The following is a 23,511-nucleotide window of genomic DNA, read 5'->3' as shown; positions in this document are numbered from 1 at the left end:
AACCAGATTCAAGATTGCTTATTTTCTTACGGGATTGTTTTGAAGAATGTCGCCTTTTAAAATGTTGCTAATGGGGAAGGAAATCTATAAACCTGATATGATAGGTTTGTTAACTATTAGATAAGAGGAGGAAGAAATCTTATTTTATTTAAAAAAACAATACAATCAATGCACAAGAATTTGGACAGAGAACAAAAGTAACAAACATAAAATGCATTGTAAATAATAGACAAGGACGAGTAGGAATTCTGGCCCTATTGAAGTCGGTGGGAGCTTTGCCGTTGACTTCAGCAGGACAGGATTTCACCCAAGAACGTGACCTCTGCCTCAGGATCCACCCTGTTAGGTTATCTAGGTGTGTCATTGTTTCCCTGAGGACTCAAAGCTGCATGTGGCTGAGTTCCTTCGTCCTCTGCTGAAGTCCGAAGTGCCCAGTGCCTTGAGGTGAAGTTGCTTCCAGCCCAAATCTGAACAGCTGGGGCTCAGGGCTCAGGACTCAGTGCTTTTTGTGGGCCCTGGCACCACAAGCTGCATATCCACACTTTCCAGGGTCACTGAAGGTAGCATGAAAAGCAGGAGCTGATGCCAGCTGTGGAAATCAGGCCAGGCCCTTGTGTCAAGTGATGATTTTGAGGGTTAGGAAGACAGAGATGAGGGTTATTAAAAAATTCTCGTGTTGCTTCAGTCCTACAGGCTTTGGTCCCTGCCATTGGCAGGAAGAGAGTGACTCCTGCCCTGCAATGCAGAGCTTGTCCCAGGTGCTGTCCTGGTAGGATATGAGGGACATGGTGATGTCCAGCCATGCTCCTTTCAGTGCAGCCAAGAAAGAGGTTCACCAGGGCGCAGAGGGGCCTCTCTCTGCCTTTCAGGAGCTCATGCCCAGGACCACGGAAATCTTCTCTAGCTTTTGTACCCCTGATCACTGTCAAGCAGCTATAACAGGGGGAAGAGTCAGATATTTATGTGTGTGTGGAGAACAAAGCTAATTTCAGTTCATTCAGATCGTGTTTCCATAACTTCTTGAAGATGGTTATGTACCACTTGGTAACATTTCTGGAGTAGTTTATGTTGTTTTACATGATTAGAACTGCATTATTTCACAACTACTGACCATAAATTAAAAAAAAGGGCTTATAGTTTCAAATATCATTGGGAGTGGGAATGAGAGGAACCAGCCTAGAACGTGTTTCCTGACTTCAAAGGCAAGAACAGCTATTTAAGAAAGCGAGATCACAGGCAGATTCAACTTCTAAAGAGGAAAAAATCATAATCTCCTCTGAAATCACCCTTTGATGCAATTGCGAAGATAACAAATGGTATCAGAAAGGTTTTGGACAGAGGTGTAATGGCTGTTGTAGTGTATCCTGTTAAATTGAAAGATTATTCTGAAAAAAAATCACTCTCGTCCTTACTGAAGGTCACTTTGCTGAGCTATTGTAGTTATAATTGAAAGTGAAAGGTTGATTTGGTACCTTCTGCTTCAAAAGCAAACAAAAATGTGTAAGAGATAGGATGGTAATCATTCATCTATGAGATGAAAGATAATGCTGTGTGTGAGGAGATGCAGAAAATGGCTGCAGTTCAGGGACCCTGCACCCTGCTTACAGTTGCAAGGATTGTAGATGGCATTTTATTCACATGAGAAATGCATAAACTTTCTAAAGTTTACTGGGGAGAGTGAAGTTGATATCTTGTTCTTGAGATCCACCAGAAGACAACTGCCTGCTGGCGTGAAACCAATTTCAGGATGTTGCCCTTAATTTCAAAGTCTATCATAATTAAATAGTGCTCCCTCTAAACAAATTATCCTTAAAAAGCCATTCTGCTTTATTCCTGGTGGCCATAGTACAGCTGTAAATAGCTGTAGTTATGTCTGAGGAAGCTCCATAATGTTGTGAGATACTCTTGAGCTATATGTAAGATTGAAATAAGTCACTAGCTCTTCCCTTCTCCCTTCCCTTCTCATCCTGTAGCAACAATTCCTTCCTCACTCTGCCCCCCAAACTGGTCAAGCTAGTGTCCTGATCCCCCATCTCTGCTGCCAGGGGCTGTTTCTCTCTCACAGAGTTTGCCTCTCCCCCTCCCAGTTTGTGTCCAAAGAGTGATTTGTAATGAAGTGTGTGACAAAGGAGGGCAGTAGGGTACCAGATCTGCCTTCATCTGCAATGCAAAGATAAAACTTCCATTGGTTTGGCACAACTGAGTAATGTTCATTTTGCAAGACACTGGGTTTAGTTAAATGTAAATTAAATGGCTGCATAGGAAATGGTCTACAATTATTATTAGGCATTAAGTTTTTGAAGCAGAGGCATTGAGCCAAATCCTGAAAGAGTCTTATCATCCACAGCTCCTCGGATTATAGTGGTGGTAAAAGAGGGAGGGAGAGTGGTTCTGAACAGCAGGGAACCACAATCCACCTTTAACTGGAGATATTCATTAGAGAAAGATAATGTCAAGCTGCACAGCCTGACTTCCAGCTTTTGCTTTTGTTCGCCACAGAGCACATCCTCCTTGGAGCTTTGTGCAGTGTATGGAGACAGTTAGTAGGTCACTTATGTGCTGAGAGTAAATGCATCATTAGTGCCACCTGTCATTTAAAGTTAGCCTCATTGCTGTTGTGTAGGCATCATAGAAACCTGTGTGTATACTAGCACATTGGTGGGTGAGTGCACATCACAAACATTTTTGTTTTACAAGCTACATGGCCCAACCCTGCAGGTTATCATCCTCCCTCAGCTTGGTTTTCTCTGTAAGAAAAGTTCAGCACATTGTAGAATAAATTTGCTATATTCAGCAAGGTTGATGTTAGCTCAGGTATGCAAATCCTGAGTAACACAAAATAATGCATCAGTCACTGGGGTTTGTGAAAGCCTGATCCTATAGCCTCAGCCTGGAGCCAAGGTGAAAGGTCTCAGGAAGATCTCCTCTGAAGTAGTTTGGTAGCTGATACCAAACCAGATCCGCTTTTCAGAAAAAAAGTAATCATACCCTGGACAAAATGCCAGAGAGCTTTCCCTGCAGAGTATGTGATATGCTCTGTGCCATACTAAACATGGATTGCAGTATGGGATCAGACTAAAAGTCTACCTAACCAATATCTTGTTTCTGACAGTGAGCCTTTGGGAAGAGCCTGAGAATAGGGCATGAACAGTGTGATCCTGCTCTGCAGTTGACAGATGGAGGAGTTCGTGAGCTCCATCTAGACTGTTGTGTTCAACAGCTGCCAAAGGACTTGTCTTCCACTGTTTCTTCTCCTGGGTCTTTTTTTAAAGCAGTTCATGTTTTACATGTCTACAACATGCAGTGACAATGAATTCTTCAATTTAATTTCTTCATTCTGTAAAAGACATGCTGCCTTTTGCTTTCCCTAAAGTGAAAGGTGGTATTTGGGAAAACATACAAACGCTAGTCTCAGATGACACAGTACATCCAGATTACACAGTGTGTAAGGAAGCATCCAAGGCAGGAGGTGGGCAGGAGGAAAGTTCCCAGGCAAAACATTTCCATTCTTCCAAACATCTCTCCTTTCTCACTTCCTGCCCCTCACAGCGTTTAGTAATCTCTCTCAGACATAGCTTTCCCGGTATTTCCCTGTCTTGCTTCAGCTGAGCCTCAGGGTGATCCTTCCATGTCTCCTGGGGCCTCTGTGCTGGCCTCTGCAAAGGGCAGGCGAGTCTTGCCCTGCCACACTGCATCTCTGCAGACCCTCTGGCTTATCAATCAGCTTCTTGCCCAGCCAGGCCACCTCCCTTTAACTCAAGATGTAGTTATTTTCTCCGGGGCCTTGTCGCATGCACATTCCCTGAGCCTGGCAGATTATTTCAATTTTCTGTCTTAATAATAGCCTAAATTGCAGCTCATGTGTTCATCTGTGTTGCTTCAAACTCCTGTGTTCAGGCCACTCAATGTCTACACCTTGCCATAAGGTTTAGCGTATTAATTTAGCAAGCGATAAACTGGTTTTCACTGGTCCTTTGGCATTTCTTCATAGTCCTGTACCACCTAATAAATCCATATTTGAAATCCAGAGCTTGGTCCTCAGTCAAATTGGTCTTGATGTTCAGACTAGCTTTGGAAAATAAATCTGTTAAGACATTTCCCGTGGGTATCTTGCTCATAGTTGGCTGCAGTTTATGATGGGAATTTTTACATTTTATTTTGGAGGTTTTTTCCACATCTTCTGTAGCATTTTTTCGTGGTGCACAGCACTGGAATTTTTTCTGTTTCCTGAATTTCCAGACTGAATATAAACTTCTACCACTACTGTTCAGGGTGGATGAGTTAGCCCCATCACAGCGGTCTTTCTAAGACCCAGACATTAGTGGAATCTCTTTATCACTCTGATGGGAGTTAAGTGAAGCCTAGGACTCATGTTGTCTTTCTATAAACTAATGAAATTCATTGGAAAGGTTTCACTGCAGTGCTCGTGTTCTCTTACCCCAATTTAAAGTTCAAGACAGCGCTATCCCTGCTTTTGGAGAAGTGTGCAGCAGTGCAGCTGAAAGAAATTCCGTCTGTGACGCATATTTGCATAAGATTCAGGTGAAAAAGAGACAGTGTGGAAGAACTGACATATGAAAACACTTAGGTAAACAGATTTGTCTTTCATCTGAAAGGAGAAAATAGTTTTCCGTCTCTATGTGCTTTGGGAATTCCCATGGTTCACCAAATGAGATTTTTGTAAGATTGACCTGAAATCTACCTTCCTCCATTTGTTTGAATCAGTGTCTCTCTTGAATGTAGCTGCTATTTGAGAGCTGTTGGTGGACTAGACCATTTCAGACACAGTGGGACTTTGAAATTCTCAACTTTGTTCTGCAATTATAATTACTTTTCATAGCAGGAGGGCTAGACTTAAGGCCAGAGGAAAGAGATTTAAGTCAAGATTTATGACTGATGTCTTCTGGAAAAGTGAGGAGTTTTTTGATTTTGTAGTTGATGCTGGAGTGGCAAAATCGAAGCATTAGATTTAATTGCTGGCTCAATTAATTCAGTTTCTTAGCATGTATTTTTCCACTTTTTACTCTGGGTTTTAGCTGGAGCAGATGAAATACAAATCTTACTTGACCATATTATAAATTGCATTTAGCAATATTTTTATCTACATGTTATTCTGTGGATACTATTGATGTTAGTGTACAATGCATATTACTGTTCCATTATTGATTTACAAGGAGCTATTCATTTGAAAGTGAATGCCTCAGTCCATCATTGCATCTAGATAAAATAACTTTTCTCCTTCTCCATAATTAATGAAGAAACATTTAAAAGCCCTGCTGCAGAAGTTGGGCTTGATGGTGCATCTCGGAGATCAGGCTGGGGCTCCTTTGAACTCCTGGATGCAGTCTGAGAGGGAAGCAGCCCTTCATCCTCACAGGCTATGTCTCTATTAGGAAGTAATGTGTACGTTAGGAAGTAATGTGGCCCAAAGTAATTTTGCAGAGCAAAACAGTTACTGCTGAGGATCTGATGTCTGCATTACACATATTTCAGAGGAGGTTAGTTTGGACAAGCTCCTGTCTGCTCTTGTGGGCTCAACACCCTGTAGTTATTGGAGTGTGTTAGATGTGCCCCTGCAGCACATCCTCTGGTTTAGTTTCATCCCAGCGGTACCCAGTTTGTGCGCTCCATGACCACACTGCAACGTGAACCAAAGCGTGGTAAATGGGAACAGTTGGGAGATTTGCTACTAAATCGCTTCTGCACTCCTGCTAAGAACAAATATGCTGATGTGCTGCACCCTTAAATAGTTGAATAAAGGTCCTAAAGTAGTGGTTTCGGTGCCTGGAGCCAGATTTATTTGTAAAAGCATTATAGCTTGTTGTCAGTACCAGCACACATCTCTGTTACTTGGGTGTAGATTTTCTGCAGTCTTTGGCTTGAGTGCCGTTCTTTGGCGATGTTTGAAGCTTTCTGGTGCTTGTCACAAGTGTTGGGCTTCCTCTGCCGGTGACCCATTTAGATTGAAGAACTTGCCATATTACAACCCCTGCAATCTTGCTGTATTTCAATGCATGTTTTCCTGCCTATCTATATTAGGATTAATCCAGCAAGTCCTACAGAAGCATCCTAGCTGTGAGGAGCATCATAGTATCCAACTATCAAATTCTGAATCTTGATGATGATGCTAGGAATGAAGGTAGGATGGCAGAATACTGGCTGAAGAAAATGGTTAAAACCAGTGGGGAGCAAAATTCAGAAGAGAAGGGTCAAGGACAGACAATCAGAAAGAACCAGGGCATGAAATCAGTGGTGGAACAGCAAAGCAAAACCTCTGTCAAAACAGAGGTGATGTCAATTGACTGGAGAATAGCAAAGAGATAAAGGGGTTTACCTGTGGGAGACTGACAGATTCATCTGACAGATTCATCTGATAGTTGTATTTGATAAGAGATATGGGGATTGTGGGGTGCTATTTTTTTTTTCCTTTTTTAGGAAAAAGGGAAGAATGACAGCTCTCTTTTATCTTTACTTGATTAAAGCTTTTGATACAGTGCCATATGGGAAGTTACTTAAGAGGAGGAGGACTGGTAGGAAACTTGCAAGGTGCATAAGGAATTTGCTAGCGAGAAGTCAGGGACTAGAAAAGGAAAATAGATGCTTGCAGAGGAGACACCTAGTGAGTGTTTAGTGGTTGGTCTTGGGAAGTTCTTATTGCTTCTTTAGATGGTTCCTCTTGACACAAAGAGTAGGAGGGTGCAATGGGATATCCTGCTGTTCTGTTGCTGTGGAAATCAGAGTTGAACAATTGCAGAGAGATGGACTGTCCAAATTCTATGGGACATGGTTTGCTTAGCTTTGCAAAATGAAGGCTGGGAGGATATGCCTGGTCTTTAAAAGTACACTGGGTTAAGCACCAAAGAGGCAGAAAGGCCACTCTTGAGACAAAAACATGTAGATAAACACTGTCTACTAAAGCATTTTGGCTGGAGTGTACAAGAGTGTCGGTGAAGCTTTCCAACACTGGAGATAAGGAACTAGAAAGTTTTAAGGGAGAGCTTGACAAATGTGTGGAAGGGATATTATGCCAGGGTTGCCTGTGACAACTGAGACTAGACTTGGCAATGTAAGAAGCGAGAAGTCCCTTCTAATATTGTACTCATGGATTCAGGTAGCACTGTGAAGAGAAGCTCTCTATCTGCTTTCTGAAGTTTTCAAGAATTTTGAAGCAACTTTTTTGTTTTTCTCAGAAAGAATAGGACAAAACTTCCTTACACTGGTTGTGTCCAAAGGCATAAATCATGAAGGAGTAGATTTTGCAAAGGCCTCCCTAACTGTGTTGGTTCCAAGGTTGTGCTCTAGGAGAGGACGCGACTGCTGGCCGTACTGGTTTGACTGATTATAGCTTTTAATGAGTGCTATTACTATCTGTGTTAGATAGATGTGTATGCAGATGGCCAGATTTGTAGGCCTGATGAATTGCATAGCAAAATCTTCCCCTGGTGTAGCAGCGCAAGGCACATTTCTGATGGAAGAAGAAACTCCAGAAGGAGTTTCTCGAGGGTCCCTCCACACAGAGGAATTTGGTTTACCCTGCTGCTGATCTTGTCATAAAGTCCCAAGCATGGGAGCTGCACTTGAGCTGCTCGCAAGCTGAAATAGTGTCGGGATGTGTGTTTCTTGTACTTCCAGGTATGATGGATTCCCCTGTGGTACTTCAGTTAAAGTTGGGCCTGCATTATGAGCAAAGGCTGAGTACTTCTGCGCAATGTAGCTTGCAATATGTGGGTGATCTAAAAGGCTTCATCGGCACTGTTACATTTGTATGTGCCTTCTGAAGCATATTGCTGAAGTAGGACCATAGGTGGAAACAGTGTTCCATGGTTTCATTAAATACCCCTGTCTTGCAGGACTTCTGTCCTGTGTGGGACTGGAAATTTCAGGGAGCCACATTCTGCTCTTGGTTTAGTTGATGCAAGTACAAAATAGCTTGAGCTTTTACATCAGTGTAACCAAGTTAAACAAAACTTGATTCTATGTGTCCTTTTCTCCAAATTACGTCTGTTTCAGTCAGTGCAGTCTAGGCAATGCCTGTCTGTGCTGCTTCTGCCTGTTGGCTGGAGCTGGGTCTTAGAGACAGGAAAAGTCTCTGTGGGTCTATCTTATTGCAAACAGTGTGTGACTTACTCAGGTGCAGGTGGTCGCGTTGTGCTCTAGGGACAGTAGCACATGCAGGATTCAGCTGTGCCATATTCTGGGATGTAATGTTCACAAGTTTCAGTCATCTTAGTTCACCTCTGAAACTTAAGATTAAATATCTCTCTATAGCTATCTAAATCTACATCTATCTATCTGTACATATATCTCTTTTAACTCCTAGCCCAGGAAAACCTCTCTGAAATCTGAAAGACAGGCTTTGCTTTTTTGGCTTGCATGCTTTTATGTAGCCTGTGCAATTGTAAATGTGATTAGCGTTCTTCATGGTACAGGCGTTGTGGTGGAATCCAGTTTGCCCTCCCAGGATTGCACGGCCTCCATAGTGTGAATAGGAGTAGGAAGCAGAAAAATGCTTTATTTATTTTCTTTTTTAAATCCCTGTGATAAGGCTCAATAAAATGCCAGTGGAGCTGTTTTGCAGTGTAAAAAGGTGGAAAGTGAGAAGATACTTTTGTTTAAGGGTAACAAAGCTGTAGCATTATAACTGTGCAACAGTGCTGTTTCATGGGGTGTGGTTGGTTCAACTAATGATGACAACATCTTTCTTGCAGGCCCAAACAAGAAGATGGGGTGCCAGGGATTTATCAATTTTGGAAACCAGCTTCTTCGCCGAAAAAATGTGGACTGTACTCGAGAAGACAGTCGGCTTTCGCGATGCCTCAACACGTTTGACTTGGTGGCTCTGGGTGTAGGCAGCACTTTGGGTGCAGGTGTCTATGTACTGGCTGGAGCTGTGGCACGAGAAAATGCAGGACCTGCCATCGTTATCTCCTTCTTGATTGCTGCTTTGGCTTCTGTGCTGGCTGGACTCTGCTATGGAGAATTTGGTGCTAGAGTACCTAAGACAGGATCAGCTTATCTCTACAGTTATGTGACTGTTGGCGAGCTATGGGCCTTCATTACTGGATGGAATTTAATTCTTTCCTATGTTATTGGTAAGTATGGTAGGTGCACTGCAAGACTGTAGCTTTTATCCAAAATGGCAGCATCATTTGTAAGATCAACCTTGGCACTGTTGTGTTGCTGTTATAAAATAGAAGCAACACACTCGCTTGTACTCACTGAAGATTTCAGGACTCTCTTGCAGGAATGCTTTGATGGTGGCTCCTGTCACTCTGAGAGGTGAGTGATGTATTGCAGGCTGAGAGTCTGTACTGAAGCTAGATTATTACTGCAACTACTTCCTCTCAACTTCCATGTTATCCATTTGGCATTCCCCTGGCTGAGAGACTGCTAGTCAAGAAACAAGTGTTTTCCTCCTCCTAACGAAGAAGCAGCTGACAGCAGGATGCCTTTACACAGTGGCATCTGTAATCCCAGCTGATTATGTATTAATTTCTGGTGCCTTTGAAACCTGTTTAAAGTACCTGGAGATCAGAATTTTTTCTCATGAGTGGTTGTAGATGAGGCTAAGGGTGAGCTGCAGGTTCACAGACTCTGAAAGGTCCAAACCAAATCCCTTCTAAGTCCTTGACTCCCACTGAGAGAGGCCTTGGATGAAGCTCTGAGCATGCGATGTACAACTCAGCTGATACATTAAAACTAAACCACATTTTGCTAATTAAGGATTCATGAAACCTTGTGAGGCTCCTGTCTCGTCAAGCATCTTCTGGGCATGCTGCTTGTCATCTTGCCTATAATTAAGGCTACAACCAACTTGTCAGTTCAGAGAGAAGACTTACTAGTTAAAATGAAAAACAATATTCTGCTGAATTATTGAAGAGAGTTATTTTTTTAACTGGATTTTATGGGATGTGCAGCTGTTACCCTGGAGATTAGTTCCCATGGTGCTGGGGACAGGAGGGTAAGATCATATCCAGACCGATATAGTGATGGAGCAGCTGCTTGTCGGAGATGGTGCTGGCTCTGTTCTGTGCTACCTGAAACTTCTTGCTCCTTTCTTTTAAAATAAGAAATGAGAGGAAAAGCCAGAGTCATTTAAACTCACCTCCTTAAGAAATGTGAGTCCAGCGATTTTTTTATAAGTCAAGTTCATTGCAGGTAGAGGATAAAATTAGTTTTTAAACAAACTAAGCATAAAACTTCCTCCAAATTTCCAAAATGGACTCTGCTTAGGCTACATGTAGAAAAATTGAACAGATTTCTTAGTGATTTATCTTCTCTTCCAGAATGGTAATGATAAATAGTCTTCTCCATGGTGCTCATCTAGTTAGTTACATGGCCTTTCTTGCCATGCTACTGAACACCAAAATGAGTAATGTAGTTGAGGAGAGGCCAGGGTAGCATCCCAAAACCTGATTCTGCCAATGCACAATGAGAAGATTTACCTATAACATTACACTCACAGGATCTAGGCTGAGACTGATATTTTTGAGATTGTTTTGTCCTCTCATAATGGCTTCTGAACTACTGCCTCAGTTGTTATTTTAGAATTGGCTGCTTGGTGTATTATCATAAGGCAGAAAATGTAAAAATTAGATAGATATTATCCATGAATGTGTTGTGACACAACTTTGTTACTCTTAAGTCAGTCCTGTGACAACAATGTAGGTTTGCAACTGTCTGCCTCATAATTTGGGAGGAAGGGTGGCTAAGCAGAAAAGCAACTCCCAAGAGGATATGAGCTGTAGCAAGTCTGTGCTTTATCTTACGCAGCCCTTTTCCCCATGCTGGTTGCCCCTCTTGTGAGCAAGGTTAATTCCCACCAGCTTCAGGGGTGTGGAAGGGAAAGATATGTTGGCTGGCACGCTCTGCAATTCAGAGCGGAGGGTTGAGAGGAAGCAGGCAGCCAAATTTGTATTCAGTCATGCTGCTGAAAATCCAGAGCAGTGCCACCGAAACCAGCCGAGGCAGTGGGAGCTTGCATCTGTAAGGGACTTGACCAAGTTGGTATTTTTCACACTGAGGCTCTGTGACTTCTGTTCAGTCTAGGCAATATGAAGTATTGTGGGTAAAAAAAAAAGAAATGCTGGGTAGTGGTGGACCACAGATAAATTGTGATCTGCAGCATGTAATTAACTAAGTGACTTGGCCTGGGGGGGGTGGTGCAGTAGGAGACCATGCAAAGAGGAAGGGTTTGCACAAGCGTTGTCTAGCTGGGGTGGGAAACTAATGGGCAGCAAGATGGTGGCAGCTTCCTCCCACCCTGTCTTATAGGGTTCGGGCTTAGCTGGGCTGAGATGCCTTGGAGCTGGCTTGAGGCAGGAAACTGGTATAGGATCTTGGAGGTGGGTGACAAGTGAAAGAGGGTGTGTGACTAGTTGGTGGTCATCTAGACTGGAAGAAAGTAGGCTTTCAGGACCAGGATCTGGTCTGGACTTTGTTCTGGAGCATTAAAGGTTTGGGAGACTGTGCCAGACTGTGGAAACGTTTCAAGAGCAGGAAGCTGGGGGAAGCTGATAGAATGATGAGTAATAGCATCCCTGGAGAATATCATTTGTTCAAGCAAAGGGGATTCGTGGGGCATGTGCTCACCTCCTAGCCCATACCTGTTTGTGTAATAAGCAAGAGCAGGAGGTCTGCACCAGAGCTCATAAGCCCTTCTGAGTGCTGTGTGGTGCAGACAGGAGCCAGCTTGATTCTGGCAAGGTTGTACTGGCCCTGAACTAATCAGTCCTTCTGGATGCAGGTTGACTGCATGTCCTAGTGTCTTTGCGCCATGCTTTCTAGCAGCAATAAAGATATTACCCAGGTGTCTCCAATGCTTTAAGTATGTCAGATTCCCCCCGCTCCCTCAAGGATGTTGGTTACGGAGAGTTAAGTATAAACTGCTGATAGTTATGTGGAACTGGCTTCCCAGCAACTGGCATCCAATATAAAGAATATAGGAGCTGGTTGTTCCTGTCCTAGAATATGAAATATTACAGCCAGAACAAAAAAACAGAACTAAAGAAACAGCCCTTTTCCTAGAATTGCACTGAAGCAAATTGAACAATTTCAGCATGATACCCAATAACTTCGGAGTTTTACAGGGTTAAATATCTTGCTGCTTTGATGGCGTTGATCTCCCATCTCTTCAAATACATTCTCGCTACACACCTCTCCATCTCAGCAAACAGAACAATATCCAAACATGTCTGACTGGTGGCTTATGTTTATACTGTTGAACAGCCAGATTGGCATGATGAACGTTCCTGATTTTGCTGCAGGTGATGCCGATCCATTGCTGAAGAGGATTTAACTCTGGATAAGCACAGACATTGTTTAATACAATTGCAGGAGCCGGAGTTGGAACCTGAAAACCTGCTCTTATCAGATCCAGTCTCTTTGACTTCACACTGCTGAATGTGTCAGGACAAACTGTTCTAGGCAGAAGTGGACCCAGACAATGTCCTCTAAAGAATTGCTCTGCAAACCAAAACCAAACCAGCTCCTATTTTAACCAGGCAATTATGTACTGTAGTAATTATATCATGCAATTAGATGCTGTTATATGTAGTATACTGTGTAAGATATTGCTAGAATAATGATAACCACTATAACCCAGAAGGGGAGGGAGAAGTAGACTATTACCCAAACCTGTTTATTCTGTATGGTGCTGACACTCTTTGGTGATATCTCTTCATTGTTACTATCTCAGTTCTCTGTAATGGCTCTTCTGGCCCAGATAATGTCCCAGACTTGTTCATCGTGAAACCCTAGCTTCAGTCCTCACCCCAGCAAGCTGTGCATAGTTTGTTGTTCCTGACATAGGAAATAGAGGCTGTGAAGGGGGTAGTCTTAATGCTTACTGCAGGGAGGAGTCATGTCGCTTGCTAGAATTAGCACTAGGATCCTGCTATATAATGACTTATGCTCAGGTAATCTAGAAACTACATTTGAGCCAGATGCGTCTTCATCCCACTCTAGCACCAGAGTCTGAGCTGACCTTCACATTGCCGGAGTGGAGTATTTATATAGTTGAGGTGAGATTTGCAATCTAGGCTCTGGTGCTCTAGCTTTGCGCTATCCGAAGCCAAGCTGCCTCATATAAGTATGTAGTACTTATGTGTAGGGCTGTAGTAGCCCTGGTATGCATACATACCTAGTGATTTATGCCAGCGTGAGAAGAGACTCAGACCTCCACAGCAGCACAGATTACTAGGTTTTGAGGAAGTGAAGGCTGCTGGAGGGCATAAGGAACATACCATTCCAGGCTATAACTTAAGGCAGAGTAGAGGTTTTGGGGAAGCTAAACCTCTGTAAGGATTTATTTATCTTGTCAGCTAAGCATGCATCTGAGACTTACCACCTTTATTAATATCGAAGCATGTGCTAGGCATGAATATAGGCTGAGTTCTGAGTTCGCAGGAGGGTTGAATGCTGGAGCACGATAGGGAACTTTGTACCGTCCCAGACTGTCGTTCATGTGGTCTGGAAGCATGCAGGTCCCAGGCCTGGCTGTACATGAGCTTGCAATCTATGCTGCAGTGTAGACAGATTGGATCTGTAGAGGAAAGTCTGCTACTAGCCCCTGAGAAATGAATGCAGACTTGCTTTCCGGCATCTTGCACTTTGAGGCCTGCCATGGCCAAAAGCAGTACAAGGTGCCCCTGTTTAGAGTGTGTGCCAGCCATGAAAAGTGATCTGCATAATTTCTGTCCTTTTTCAGGAACCTCCAGTGTGGCCAGAGCGTGGAGCGCAACATTTGATGAAATCATAGGACAGCACATTGAAGAATTTTGTAAAAAATATATGACTATGGATGCTCCTGGAGTGCTAGCAAAATACCCAGACATCTTTGCTGTGGTCATAATCATCATCTTAACAGGTAAACTCCTTGGAGGAGTTTGTGAGTCTTGGACTTTCCTCTTCTGTGATTTCATTGTTTGCTTTTGGAATAGGCACAAAATCCTCATTTATATTGGACACCTTATTAAAAGCTCTTTGTTTGCTACAAGCATTGGATTGACCTATTTAGCTGCCCTGGAGTTAGCATTGGGCATATACTGTTTACAAACTTTTTAATTAGAGGGGAGCATTCTAGATATTTTTTTCAGCCAATTTTAAAACCTTTTAATCAAATTTCGTATAAGGAAAGAAGGAAGAAAAAGGTGAATTGTTGCCCTCAGTCAGGTATGGAAATTTGGTCCTTCCTCTTCTCCCCCAAATCCTATTGCACAAGAATTGGGTTCTGCTGCTCTGTTGTACTTATTCCCATGTTGATAATCTGTCAGTTTTCAATGCCTTGGGCCAGGAAAGTGAGAGAAAAAGGATGGGACTCAATAACAATCTCATGTACTACTATTTTTTTTTTTAATGTCAAACATGGAAACGTATGGGCTTTAGTTTGCAGCAGTGAATGCAAGACTTAAGAGAAATAAATGTGTGGAAGACAATCAGGTCCTCTTTTTTTTTTTTTTTTTTTTTTCCTAAAAATGTGCTGGTGCTTTGGATCAGAATTGGGAAAAAGTTTTGAACATTTGTAAATTTAAAACCCTTCTGAAACTACCTGTACTCCAACTGCATTTTGCAAAACATTGCCAAATTTAAGCAAATTTAAAAAATTATACTCTTCATGCACCTTTGTGGTTCCCAGAAGGCAGAAGCAACAATTACCATCAGCAAGGTTATCCTGACATTTCTACTCTGATCAGGATTGAGATCTCACAGCATGGCCTGTACTCATAAGGTTAGGCTTCATAAGCAAGCGGTGCTTTGGCATCTGGGTTTGAATGGGGATTTAGGACTGCATCTAGGACTTTTGAAGTCTTCCAAATTCAAGGCTATATCTGAATGTGAAAAAAGATTTTCTTCTTTGTTCATCTACATATAGAAGGAGTTGCTCGAGTTTCAGATTAGAATTTAGTCTTTCAGCTCAGATACTATTTACACAATTTAGGACTCCTCATCTTAGCACTTCTGAAGAGTAAAATGGTACTGATTACTGATGGTTTTATTTCCTCGCATAGAACAAACTCCTTGGCTGTTAATAAAAAATACAAACCCTTATTTTCTGCAAAAAGATTCTGAATGAACAACTTTACTCCTAAATATAAGCTGTGTAAGTTTGCTTCTGCTTGAGCTGTCTTGAGTTTCTGATTTCTCCTAGGTGCCTTACATGTTCTCCTGGTCAGGTGCAGTGTTTTATTAGATGCTTCCCTTATGTTGCTGTCTCAGCCTATTTCCTTATTTTAAAAGAAGGAGCTGTGAGTGCACAGGACTCTTCCCCTCTCTTTGAAGTGCCTTGGGTGAGCAGTCCGGGCAACATGTGGTGCTACTCTCTTCCCACAGGCTCTTGTGATTTTTTTTTTTTTTTTTAATTTTCTCTCTCAGCTGTCTCATTCAATTTGGATTAAAAGTTCTTGAAAACCAGGCACTGAAGGAGCAAATTCGAATTACCAGTTTGTTGTTCTGAGAAGCTGAGTTATGCCTCAACAAGCTGGTGGTTGCCAATGCCTGTAAATGTACTGTTCTCCACATGGACATCCTTAAGACCACAGGCTGAATTCCTGCTCTCACTGAGATCACTGGCAAAAATCCCACTGATTTAAATGGAAGCGGGATTCCTAAGATGCCACTTTGTCTTAAGCACTGGAAGTAGCTGACCTGCTGGATTTCATCCCTGCTGGGATGGCATCACATTTTCTCCTGCTCCTAAGGAAAGTTGAATGTTTTTTTTAACTTCTGCATTTAGCGAAGACCTCTAAGACAATGTTCCTTCATGAAAAACCACTTGCAATGCTTCCTCCAGGGCCCTGAGTCTGTTGTAGCTGTTGTCTCTGGATGGAGTTGTGGCTCCATGTAGATGGCAGTGTAGTGCAGTTGATGTGACCCAAGCTAGGGCTGAAACTGCTGGAAGCAGCATAACTGTACTAGCAAAGCACTTTACCTGGGGCAGACACTAAATGGAAGTGCAGTGTGTGAAGGTGCGTTAGGTCAGGCAGTAGTAATGTGTGGGCTGGAGCCCCCATCCTCCTTACTGGTGAATTTATGCTTGACCTACCTGGCCCTAATTTGGGATAGTTGGCTTTGTGGGGAGACAAGGGGTGTTAATCTGGGCAGAGCACAGCATTAATGCAGCTCTACTGTTTTCAGGAAGTGAGCTGTCCTGTATGTAACTGGGTTATATTTATGGCCCCCCTGTGCATGCTGCTGGTGGAGAAATACATGACTGCCTGTTTGCCATTTTTCCTAGGGCTTTTAATTTTTGGAGTGAAGGAATCTGCCCTGGTGAACAAAGTGTTCACCTGCATCAACATTCTTGTCCTCGGCTTTGTCATGGTATCGGGCTTCGTGAAAGGATCTATTAAAAACTGGCAGCTGACTGAACAGGACATTTACAACATCAGCCACGGCATTTACGGAGACAAGTAGGTTGAACCTTTTCTTCTCAGCTCTAAAATTGATGCATTTTCAATGGCAATTTTATAGGATGGCTTGCACAGTGATTCCCTCAAATCTCTTGAGAATATCAATGAAGGGGATTGCTCCCTTCTTCACCTTCACTGCCTCGGGGACGATTGGGTTTCAGTGGGAGTTTGCTGAAAGCAGGCTAGGCTGATGAGATGAAACTGAAAGGACTTATATAGTCTGAATGTAGGTCTTACCGGGTAAGTGACCATTTCCAACATCATGACTAAAATGGCATATAATTTTGAGGAAAAAAAGAGCTTTTTGTATACCCTCATACTCAAGACTGCACCATGCTGGCTCTGGTGCCTATCTTAAACCATTGCCAAGTATAGCTGTGTAGCTCCTTTGGACACTTGGGCAAGATCCTCAAGGCACCATTGTACCTTTTGGAGCCCTTTTCCTAAATGCCTCAGTAAAATGGAAGGCAAGTCGCAGATTATTTTAGTGCATTGCAACAAGCTTATCAGAAATCCATTTTTAATGACATTTTGTTGCTTGGCCAAAATCCTCTCTTCCTGCACAAGGCCAAAATTAAGGAGCTTAGAAGGGTTGCCAGTGATGCAGGGCTGTTCATTTTTGCTTGAGACTGTGCAACACAGACAGTTTGCTGTGGCTTTTAAACGTCTCCATGTACCTCCATTCAGTCCTGGCTTGCTACCTAAACCCTTTGTGTTGGCCTGCAAGGAAGCACGGTTTGGCACTACCTGGAGAGATTCATACATGTTTCATGGGTCAGTTTGGCTTGGATACAAACAAGCCACTTATTGAGCCTCTGCAAAATTCAGCCTGCTGTGAACTTTTTCCCTGCAAATAAATTGCTTTTATAGGAAAAATCTCTCCTCCTTCCCTAATGCTATTCTTGTGCAATTACCAATTAGTACAATAGCATCTCATTGTAACTGTAGCACTCTCACCCATAACACTTGTTGCTTTTGTAAAATGTATCTAGGGGTTTATTTTACTTTATCATCATTTCCAGAGTAATCCACATTTGGATTGTCTGTGCTATTTCTGCAAATAACAGGCGAGTTTTCATCTAAGTCTCGGCAGAACTTATACAGCCAAGAGAGCTGAGATGCTTCTACCTGATAAGACTTGCAGATCTAGGATTTACATTTATTTAATTTAATTTTTCTTTTTCTTGAATTTTGAGTGACCAAAATTACTTGAACTGAAGGGTATTTTATATGCATGTGACTCATAACAGGCACATGATCCAGAGTGCACTGAAATCAGTAGGAGCCTGCCTATTAACTTTAATGAACTTTGGATCAGGCCCAGCAAGGCATTTGCCTGCCTTATTAATAGATTAAATTAATGAGATTACATAGTATTTTGCAATTCTGCCTGCACACACAAATGGGATATGTTTTTGTCATGTTTGGATGATGAGTAATGTCATGTTTTGAAATGTAAGACTATATTGTTTTTTCCTGACATTCAGGACTCTCCTGCCCCCATATTTCTCATCCTCAGTACTCAGGGAAAAGATTTTTCCTGCTCATTATTGTCTACAAATGATGCTTTTCTGTCAGTTGTCCTTGCTGCCACCATTTCATGTTTCTGGAGATAAGCTATTACATTCACTGTGTTTCATGAACTTAATGTTAATGCTGTGCTTTAGGTATGGTCTGAGCACGTTTAAAAGATTGTGCCCCTACCAGGGATGCAGGCTCCTCTCCTCCATCAGGGTTGTAGACAGGGTTTGGATATGAGCTTGTCACAGAGAATTTTGAAGTTCAAAATTCAGGATTGAGTGTGTTTTAGACAGTCACAGCATTCTGCATTGCTCTCTGATGTGTACTTATGTACACTTTACCTGAGTTCATTGTAGGTGAAAAGCATATGGTTTAAATCTTTCTGTCTTCGCTTTTCAGAATTGCATGCCCTGCCCTTTCAAAAGCTTTGTTATAATGAACTTGTGTAAATGTATATATATGCACACACATGGTAATATTAGGAGAGGTACTTTAATCTTCATTATTTTCTCCCTGTCTTAGCCAAGACATTTTTATCCTGGAAAAAGTGGGCGATGGGCATAAACCATGAACCTTTTTTTAAGGTGTGAATAGTCTTCTTGTTCCCAACTAGGCAATATGTCTTTTAACCAAGTGCCATGCCTTTTAGTCAAACAGAGGGAGAAAAGCTTTATGGTGTTGGAGGGTTTATGCCCTATGGATTGAATGGAGTCCTCTCAGGAGCAGCCACATGTTTTTATGCTTTCGTGGGATTTGACTGCATTGCCACCACAGGTAAGAGGGAGGATGTCTTCATTCCTGTTATGAACCTGTTTGCTGGTAAACTGGCTTTCAATAATGTTACACAGGGAAACACTGGGTGATGGGTAATTCAGGACACTGCATTCATTATCCCTCTGAACCTCAGCCCCAAATATGTTTTTGACTCAGCTGGCTCCTTATTCTCACAGTGCCAAATATGTCACAAGTCCTTTGGTGCCTGACTTCTAGCTGGTTTTGACTTATAGCTGCTGTGGCAAGCAGCTAGACCTTATAACTCACAAAACCAGCTTTCTCCCTCCTACTTTGCCTGCAGGGCCCAATTCCTTGGGTGTTTACTGATGACACTAACCTGATCAGACTCCACAGAAAACATGGCCTGTTTTACCAGTTAGGTACCTGGGAAAACTCCTGTTCAGATGCCTCATATGACTGGCAGAATTTGAACCTCTAACTCCAGATGATGCTTGAATCAACAGGTTATTCTGGAGTAGGATGTTTAAGTGCCTCCAGCTGAAGGTGTTCCACCTGGCTTGGAGTATTTAAAGAGCCAGAGAAAGAGGAAGTCTGTGAGGAGGACTTTGCAAGTTAAAGCAGTTCCTCAAACTGAGGATCTCCAAGGATTCAGAGATCTTCTGAGAGAGCAGCCTTCAGCAGTGGCTCATTTCTCCTGACTTAGAAGAATCTCAGTTCCCTGGAGAAGGGAAGGAGTCTCCTTACTTTCTCGTTCATCAAGAACCAAGTTGCTTCAAAGCCAGACCAGAAGGAGGAGGAAATCATCACAAAGACAGATAACCCAGTACTGCTTCTTGTTCCAAGAAGTTTGAGAAACTCTGGCTCTATTACTCCAACTAACCCTAGGGCTTCTCCGTGGAAGAGAAACATATCCACCTGCTTTTGATTTATGGGGTCTAGTTCCTCCCTCCTTATGTAAGGTTCATCCTTCTGAAATGGCAAAGATCAGAAGCTCTTGGCTTTGAGAGAAGAACAGCTCTGGAGGAGGGGGATGCTCAAAAATGTTTCTTAACTAATCAGCGCCTGAATTTTGATGGTGTGGTTTTTTTACACATTCATCCCAGCTTGGTTGTCCAAAGTTCTCCATAAAAAATTGAAAGTTCTGGTTTTAAGAGGGATTTTCAAAGATCCATATGATTGTAAGGTGCTGTGCAAACTCTGATTTTCCCTGGAACTGGACACCTGCGGTGCTGATTTCACAATTTTGCAGCTTTGGTGGAGATGCTAACTTAAATTCTCACCCCAGTGTTTGCCCCCCAACTGCATGATAATTTATTGTTCCATCAGTTGTGACTGCTGAACTGTTTTGGGGTCCGCACTGTCAGTAGGATAGCAGGAATAATTGGAAAGAAAAATAACCTTTTTTGGAGTAAGGACTGCTTTTAGTCCAGACTGAGTTTACAAGGCCTCCACAAACAGTTATGTCAGAAGAAGTGAGAGGAGCGAGAGAAGTAGGAGCAAACAGTCGGGGTGATATATGTGGAGTGGCTTCTTAAGGCCATTGTCAGTATGCAACTCTACATAGGCGAACTGCAGCCTCACTGCCCACAGAGCCTTTGAAAGCCCCAGCCAGAATGTGTTAGACTGGGATGAAGGTCTGTGTTGTCTTTTACCTGATATTTCTGTTTCTTTGTTCTAGGTGAAGAGGTAAAAAACCCTCAGAAGGCCATTCCCATTGGCATCGTGGCATCTCTGCTCATCTGCTTTGTTGCTTATTTTGGTGTGTCAGCTGCCCTCACACTCATGATGCCTTACTATCAGCTGGATACCAATAGCCCTTTACCCAATGCCTTTAAATATGTAGGTTGGGATGGAGCCAATTACGCGGTGGCTGTTGGTTCATTGTGTGCACTTTCGACAAGGTAAGACACTGCTCTTCTTCTGTATTTCTCAAGGCAAATGCTTATCTCCAGCTCCTTTATAAAATGGCATATGTCAGGGCTCAGTTCTTGCCCAGCTTCCCTGCCTTCATTCATTTCTCCAGCTCCGCATTGCATTATTAGCAGAGGAATTGAGTCCAGGGATGAAATTCTGACCTGTTGACTTCAGAAGGGTTTCATCCTGTGATAGATTGCAGAGGTGTGCATGGCCAATATCACTTCAGAAACTCCCATCCTAGCAGCAAGCAGGTGCATCTCTTGAATATAAGTCTGGGTTCAATGACTAAGTTATGGAGGCAGCTATAGAGTGCAAGCACAGTTTGCCTGGAAGACATCTTGGCCTGCTGGGTGGAAAGCAGACCTGTGTCAGGTGCTTTGGGGTGCATCTTCTGGAGTGTATGGGGATTACCATATCCAGGGCAGTCATTCTGCAGGTTGCCTGCATGACAGCCATCTGGATGGGAGACAGGGCAGGCTGGAGGCAGAATATATCATGTTCTCTTGTACTCTTGAGACCTATTACTTCAGAACAACTTAGACCTATTTAATTAGGTGACCAGCTCGTAGAGGCTTGGAGAGGTTATGGTTATTTTGCCATAAAATCAGGCTGTTTTTCCATGCCCCATGGCTAGGTTTAGGTATCCAGAATCACAAATCTGCACCTCACTTGTCAGATATCAGCAACATGGGTGTTTGTAGGGAGTGCTTGAAGGAGAAGCTGAAGTGAATGAAAGCCACCTGTTCTGTGTTTGTACTGCCATAAACATGCTTTCTTTTGTGTGCCTGTGCTCAGCATGAGGTAATATAAGTAGATTATTTCTCCCTCTGTGTCCTTAGTCTCCTTGGCTCCATGTTTCCAATGCCTCGAATAATTTATGCTATGGCAGAAGATGGACTTCTCTTTAAATTTTTGGCTAAAGTCAATGAGAAGAGAAAAACTCCAATAATTGCAACAGTGACATCAGGGGCTATTGCAGGTAAGATCTAAAAGATTTACATGAATGAGTAGAAAGGAAATATAAACTCATCATAGGGGCAGGTAATACTCTAGCCCACTTACTAAACTGCTGTACTCCACAGCATGACTTCACAGAAAATGTCTTGGCTGTCCTACGCCTGCAAGTGCAGGGCCTGGGTGAATGTGAATAGCTCTCTGTGTGTCCATACCTCCTTCTCAGAGCCCATTGCTGACATCCTGTCTCACACCAAGAGTCGCCTTCATCCACTCCTTGTGTGCTCTGCTGGTTTTAAAAATAATTAACCTCCTGTAGTTGCAGCCAGCTGTGCCCCAGGATCCTTTGGGCTGTTGGCCTGGCTTGTCTGAAGACACCATGTACAGCCTGTAGGTAGCCGCTTGGCAGAAGATGCCAGAAGAGCCGGAGACAGGCAGATGGGCCCTGTGGCATAGGCATTTGTTAATCAGTTACTCACAGCTGGTATTATTCCTGTCCTTCTCTTCCCTCTCGCGCTCCACAAGAATACGGAAATTAAGCCTCTGAGATAATGAAGAAGAGCAGCTTACCTTCTCCTCACAGCCACCCCCTTCCTCCAAATAATTAGCAAACAGAACAGTATTGCTTTCTCTTTACTGCTGCTTTAAATCTGGGATAAGGCACTAGTGTAAGGAGTGCCATGTTTGAGGAGTGGTTGCCAGATTGTCATGTTGGGCTCTAAGCTCTTGTGAAACATTTCGGCCTCCTGCAGGGGCAGCCTGGGCCCTACTGAGTTTTGCACAGCTACCTCTCTGACACCTCTTCTCTTCAGGGAGCCTTGAATCAAGACTGGGGAATAAAGAACCAGATAAAGTAAACTTAGTTTGCAGTCACTTCAGATCACCTCAGAGTGGTCTGTAGAGCACAGGACCAAAGCATGTTGTTGCAGGCCTGGGAAGCACTTGACAGTTGGGCTTAGATGTTGTTTTGGTTGTTGAGTTCAAGGCAGTGCATTAAGGAGAGAGTGGGTCAGGCTTTGAAATCTCTGTCGTCTAATATGGCCAGTGGTGTAAACAGTGTTAAGTTACTTGAATATCAGACTATAATGTCTGTCCTCTGTTGACTTGTTTTTTCTTCTAAAGGCCTTTTTCAAAAGTCTCTACAATAAACAGACAGTTGCCTAGTGAGGGTGTGTAAGCATGGTAATCTGTAAGGGAAGATAGTCTATACCTTCATTTGGAAAGCCCCATGAAGAGGCTTGTTACCTCAAAATGCCTTTGATGTCCCCCTTGTGTGCACAAGGCTGGATTCATCCCAGCTGAACTGAGACACCAGGGTGAGGTGCCTGCCTGTCATATGTGCTTGCTATAGTTTATACAGGGCTGAATGGGTACTTCCAGGAGATAATTCTGGTCTGAGGGGTGCTGCACAGGGAAACTCAGACAATGAGGCTTCAGCTTAAATGCCAGTTAATTGCCAATAGTTAGGTGAGATGAGTATAGCCCCAGTCTGGCTTCTGTAATGGGTGTGTTATAGGATACCCCTGCTTCAGCACACCCATTTAAGAAAAACAGGCTGGCTTTTACGTTAATAAATGCTTCCTTTGGTTTCAGTTAGTGAGGCTATGCTGTGACAGCCTGTGAGGCTCAGAGCATTACAAGGCCTTTGTTTTTCAAGCACTGAGTCATGCTTTATGGAATGGCTCAAGCTCCTTGCTGAATCCTGAGCAACAGTCACACTTCGGCTGCGTTGTCTTTAACACTCCCGAAATGTGAATATTCCAGTGTTACTGATTTTTCTTCCCTCTTTCACCTTCTTCTCCTCCCACAGCTGTTATGGCCTTTCTCTTCGACTTGAAAGATCTTGTGGATCTCATGTCTATTGGGACTCTCCTGGCTTATTCCTTGGTGGCAGCCTGCGTACTGGTACTGAGGTATGGATAAAGAAATAGCCCATCTTTTACCACATAGACAAAAATCCACCCAAGGCAGTCAG

At 42.9% G+C, this 23,511-nt stretch overlaps 1 protein-coding gene across 1 annotated transcript in view; it reads left to right on the top strand.

Moving 5' to 3' along the window:
* The window catches only part of SLC7A1 (solute carrier family 7 member 1), a 55,498-nt gene that overhangs the window by 17,810 nt on the left and 14,177 nt on the right, over positions 1-23,511 (top strand). Inside the window, exons 2-8 of the mRNA XM_067290850.1 lie at positions 8,709-9,092; positions 13,709-13,867; positions 16,235-16,409; positions 18,580-18,704; positions 20,344-20,566; positions 21,422-21,561; positions 23,347-23,449. Of these exons, the coding sequence (XP_067146951.1) occupies positions 8,723-9,092; positions 13,709-13,867; positions 16,235-16,409; positions 18,580-18,704; positions 20,344-20,566; positions 21,422-21,561; positions 23,347-23,449 (1,295 nt within the window). The 5' untranslated portion in view covers positions 8,709-8,722. The remainder of the gene's footprint in view (positions 1-8,708; positions 9,093-13,708; positions 13,868-16,234; positions 16,410-18,579; positions 18,705-20,343; positions 20,567-21,421; positions 21,562-23,346; positions 23,450-23,511) is intronic.

This window comes from Apteryx mantelli, chromosome 1 (genome assembly GCF_036417845.1).
Source record: "Apteryx mantelli isolate bAptMan1 chromosome 1, bAptMan1.hap1, whole genome shotgun sequence".
In the NCBI taxonomy this organism is placed as follows: domain Eukaryota; kingdom Metazoa; phylum Chordata; class Aves; order Apterygiformes; family Apterygidae; genus Apteryx; species Apteryx mantelli.
This window is presented reverse-complemented; position numbering and strand designations above follow the sequence as displayed.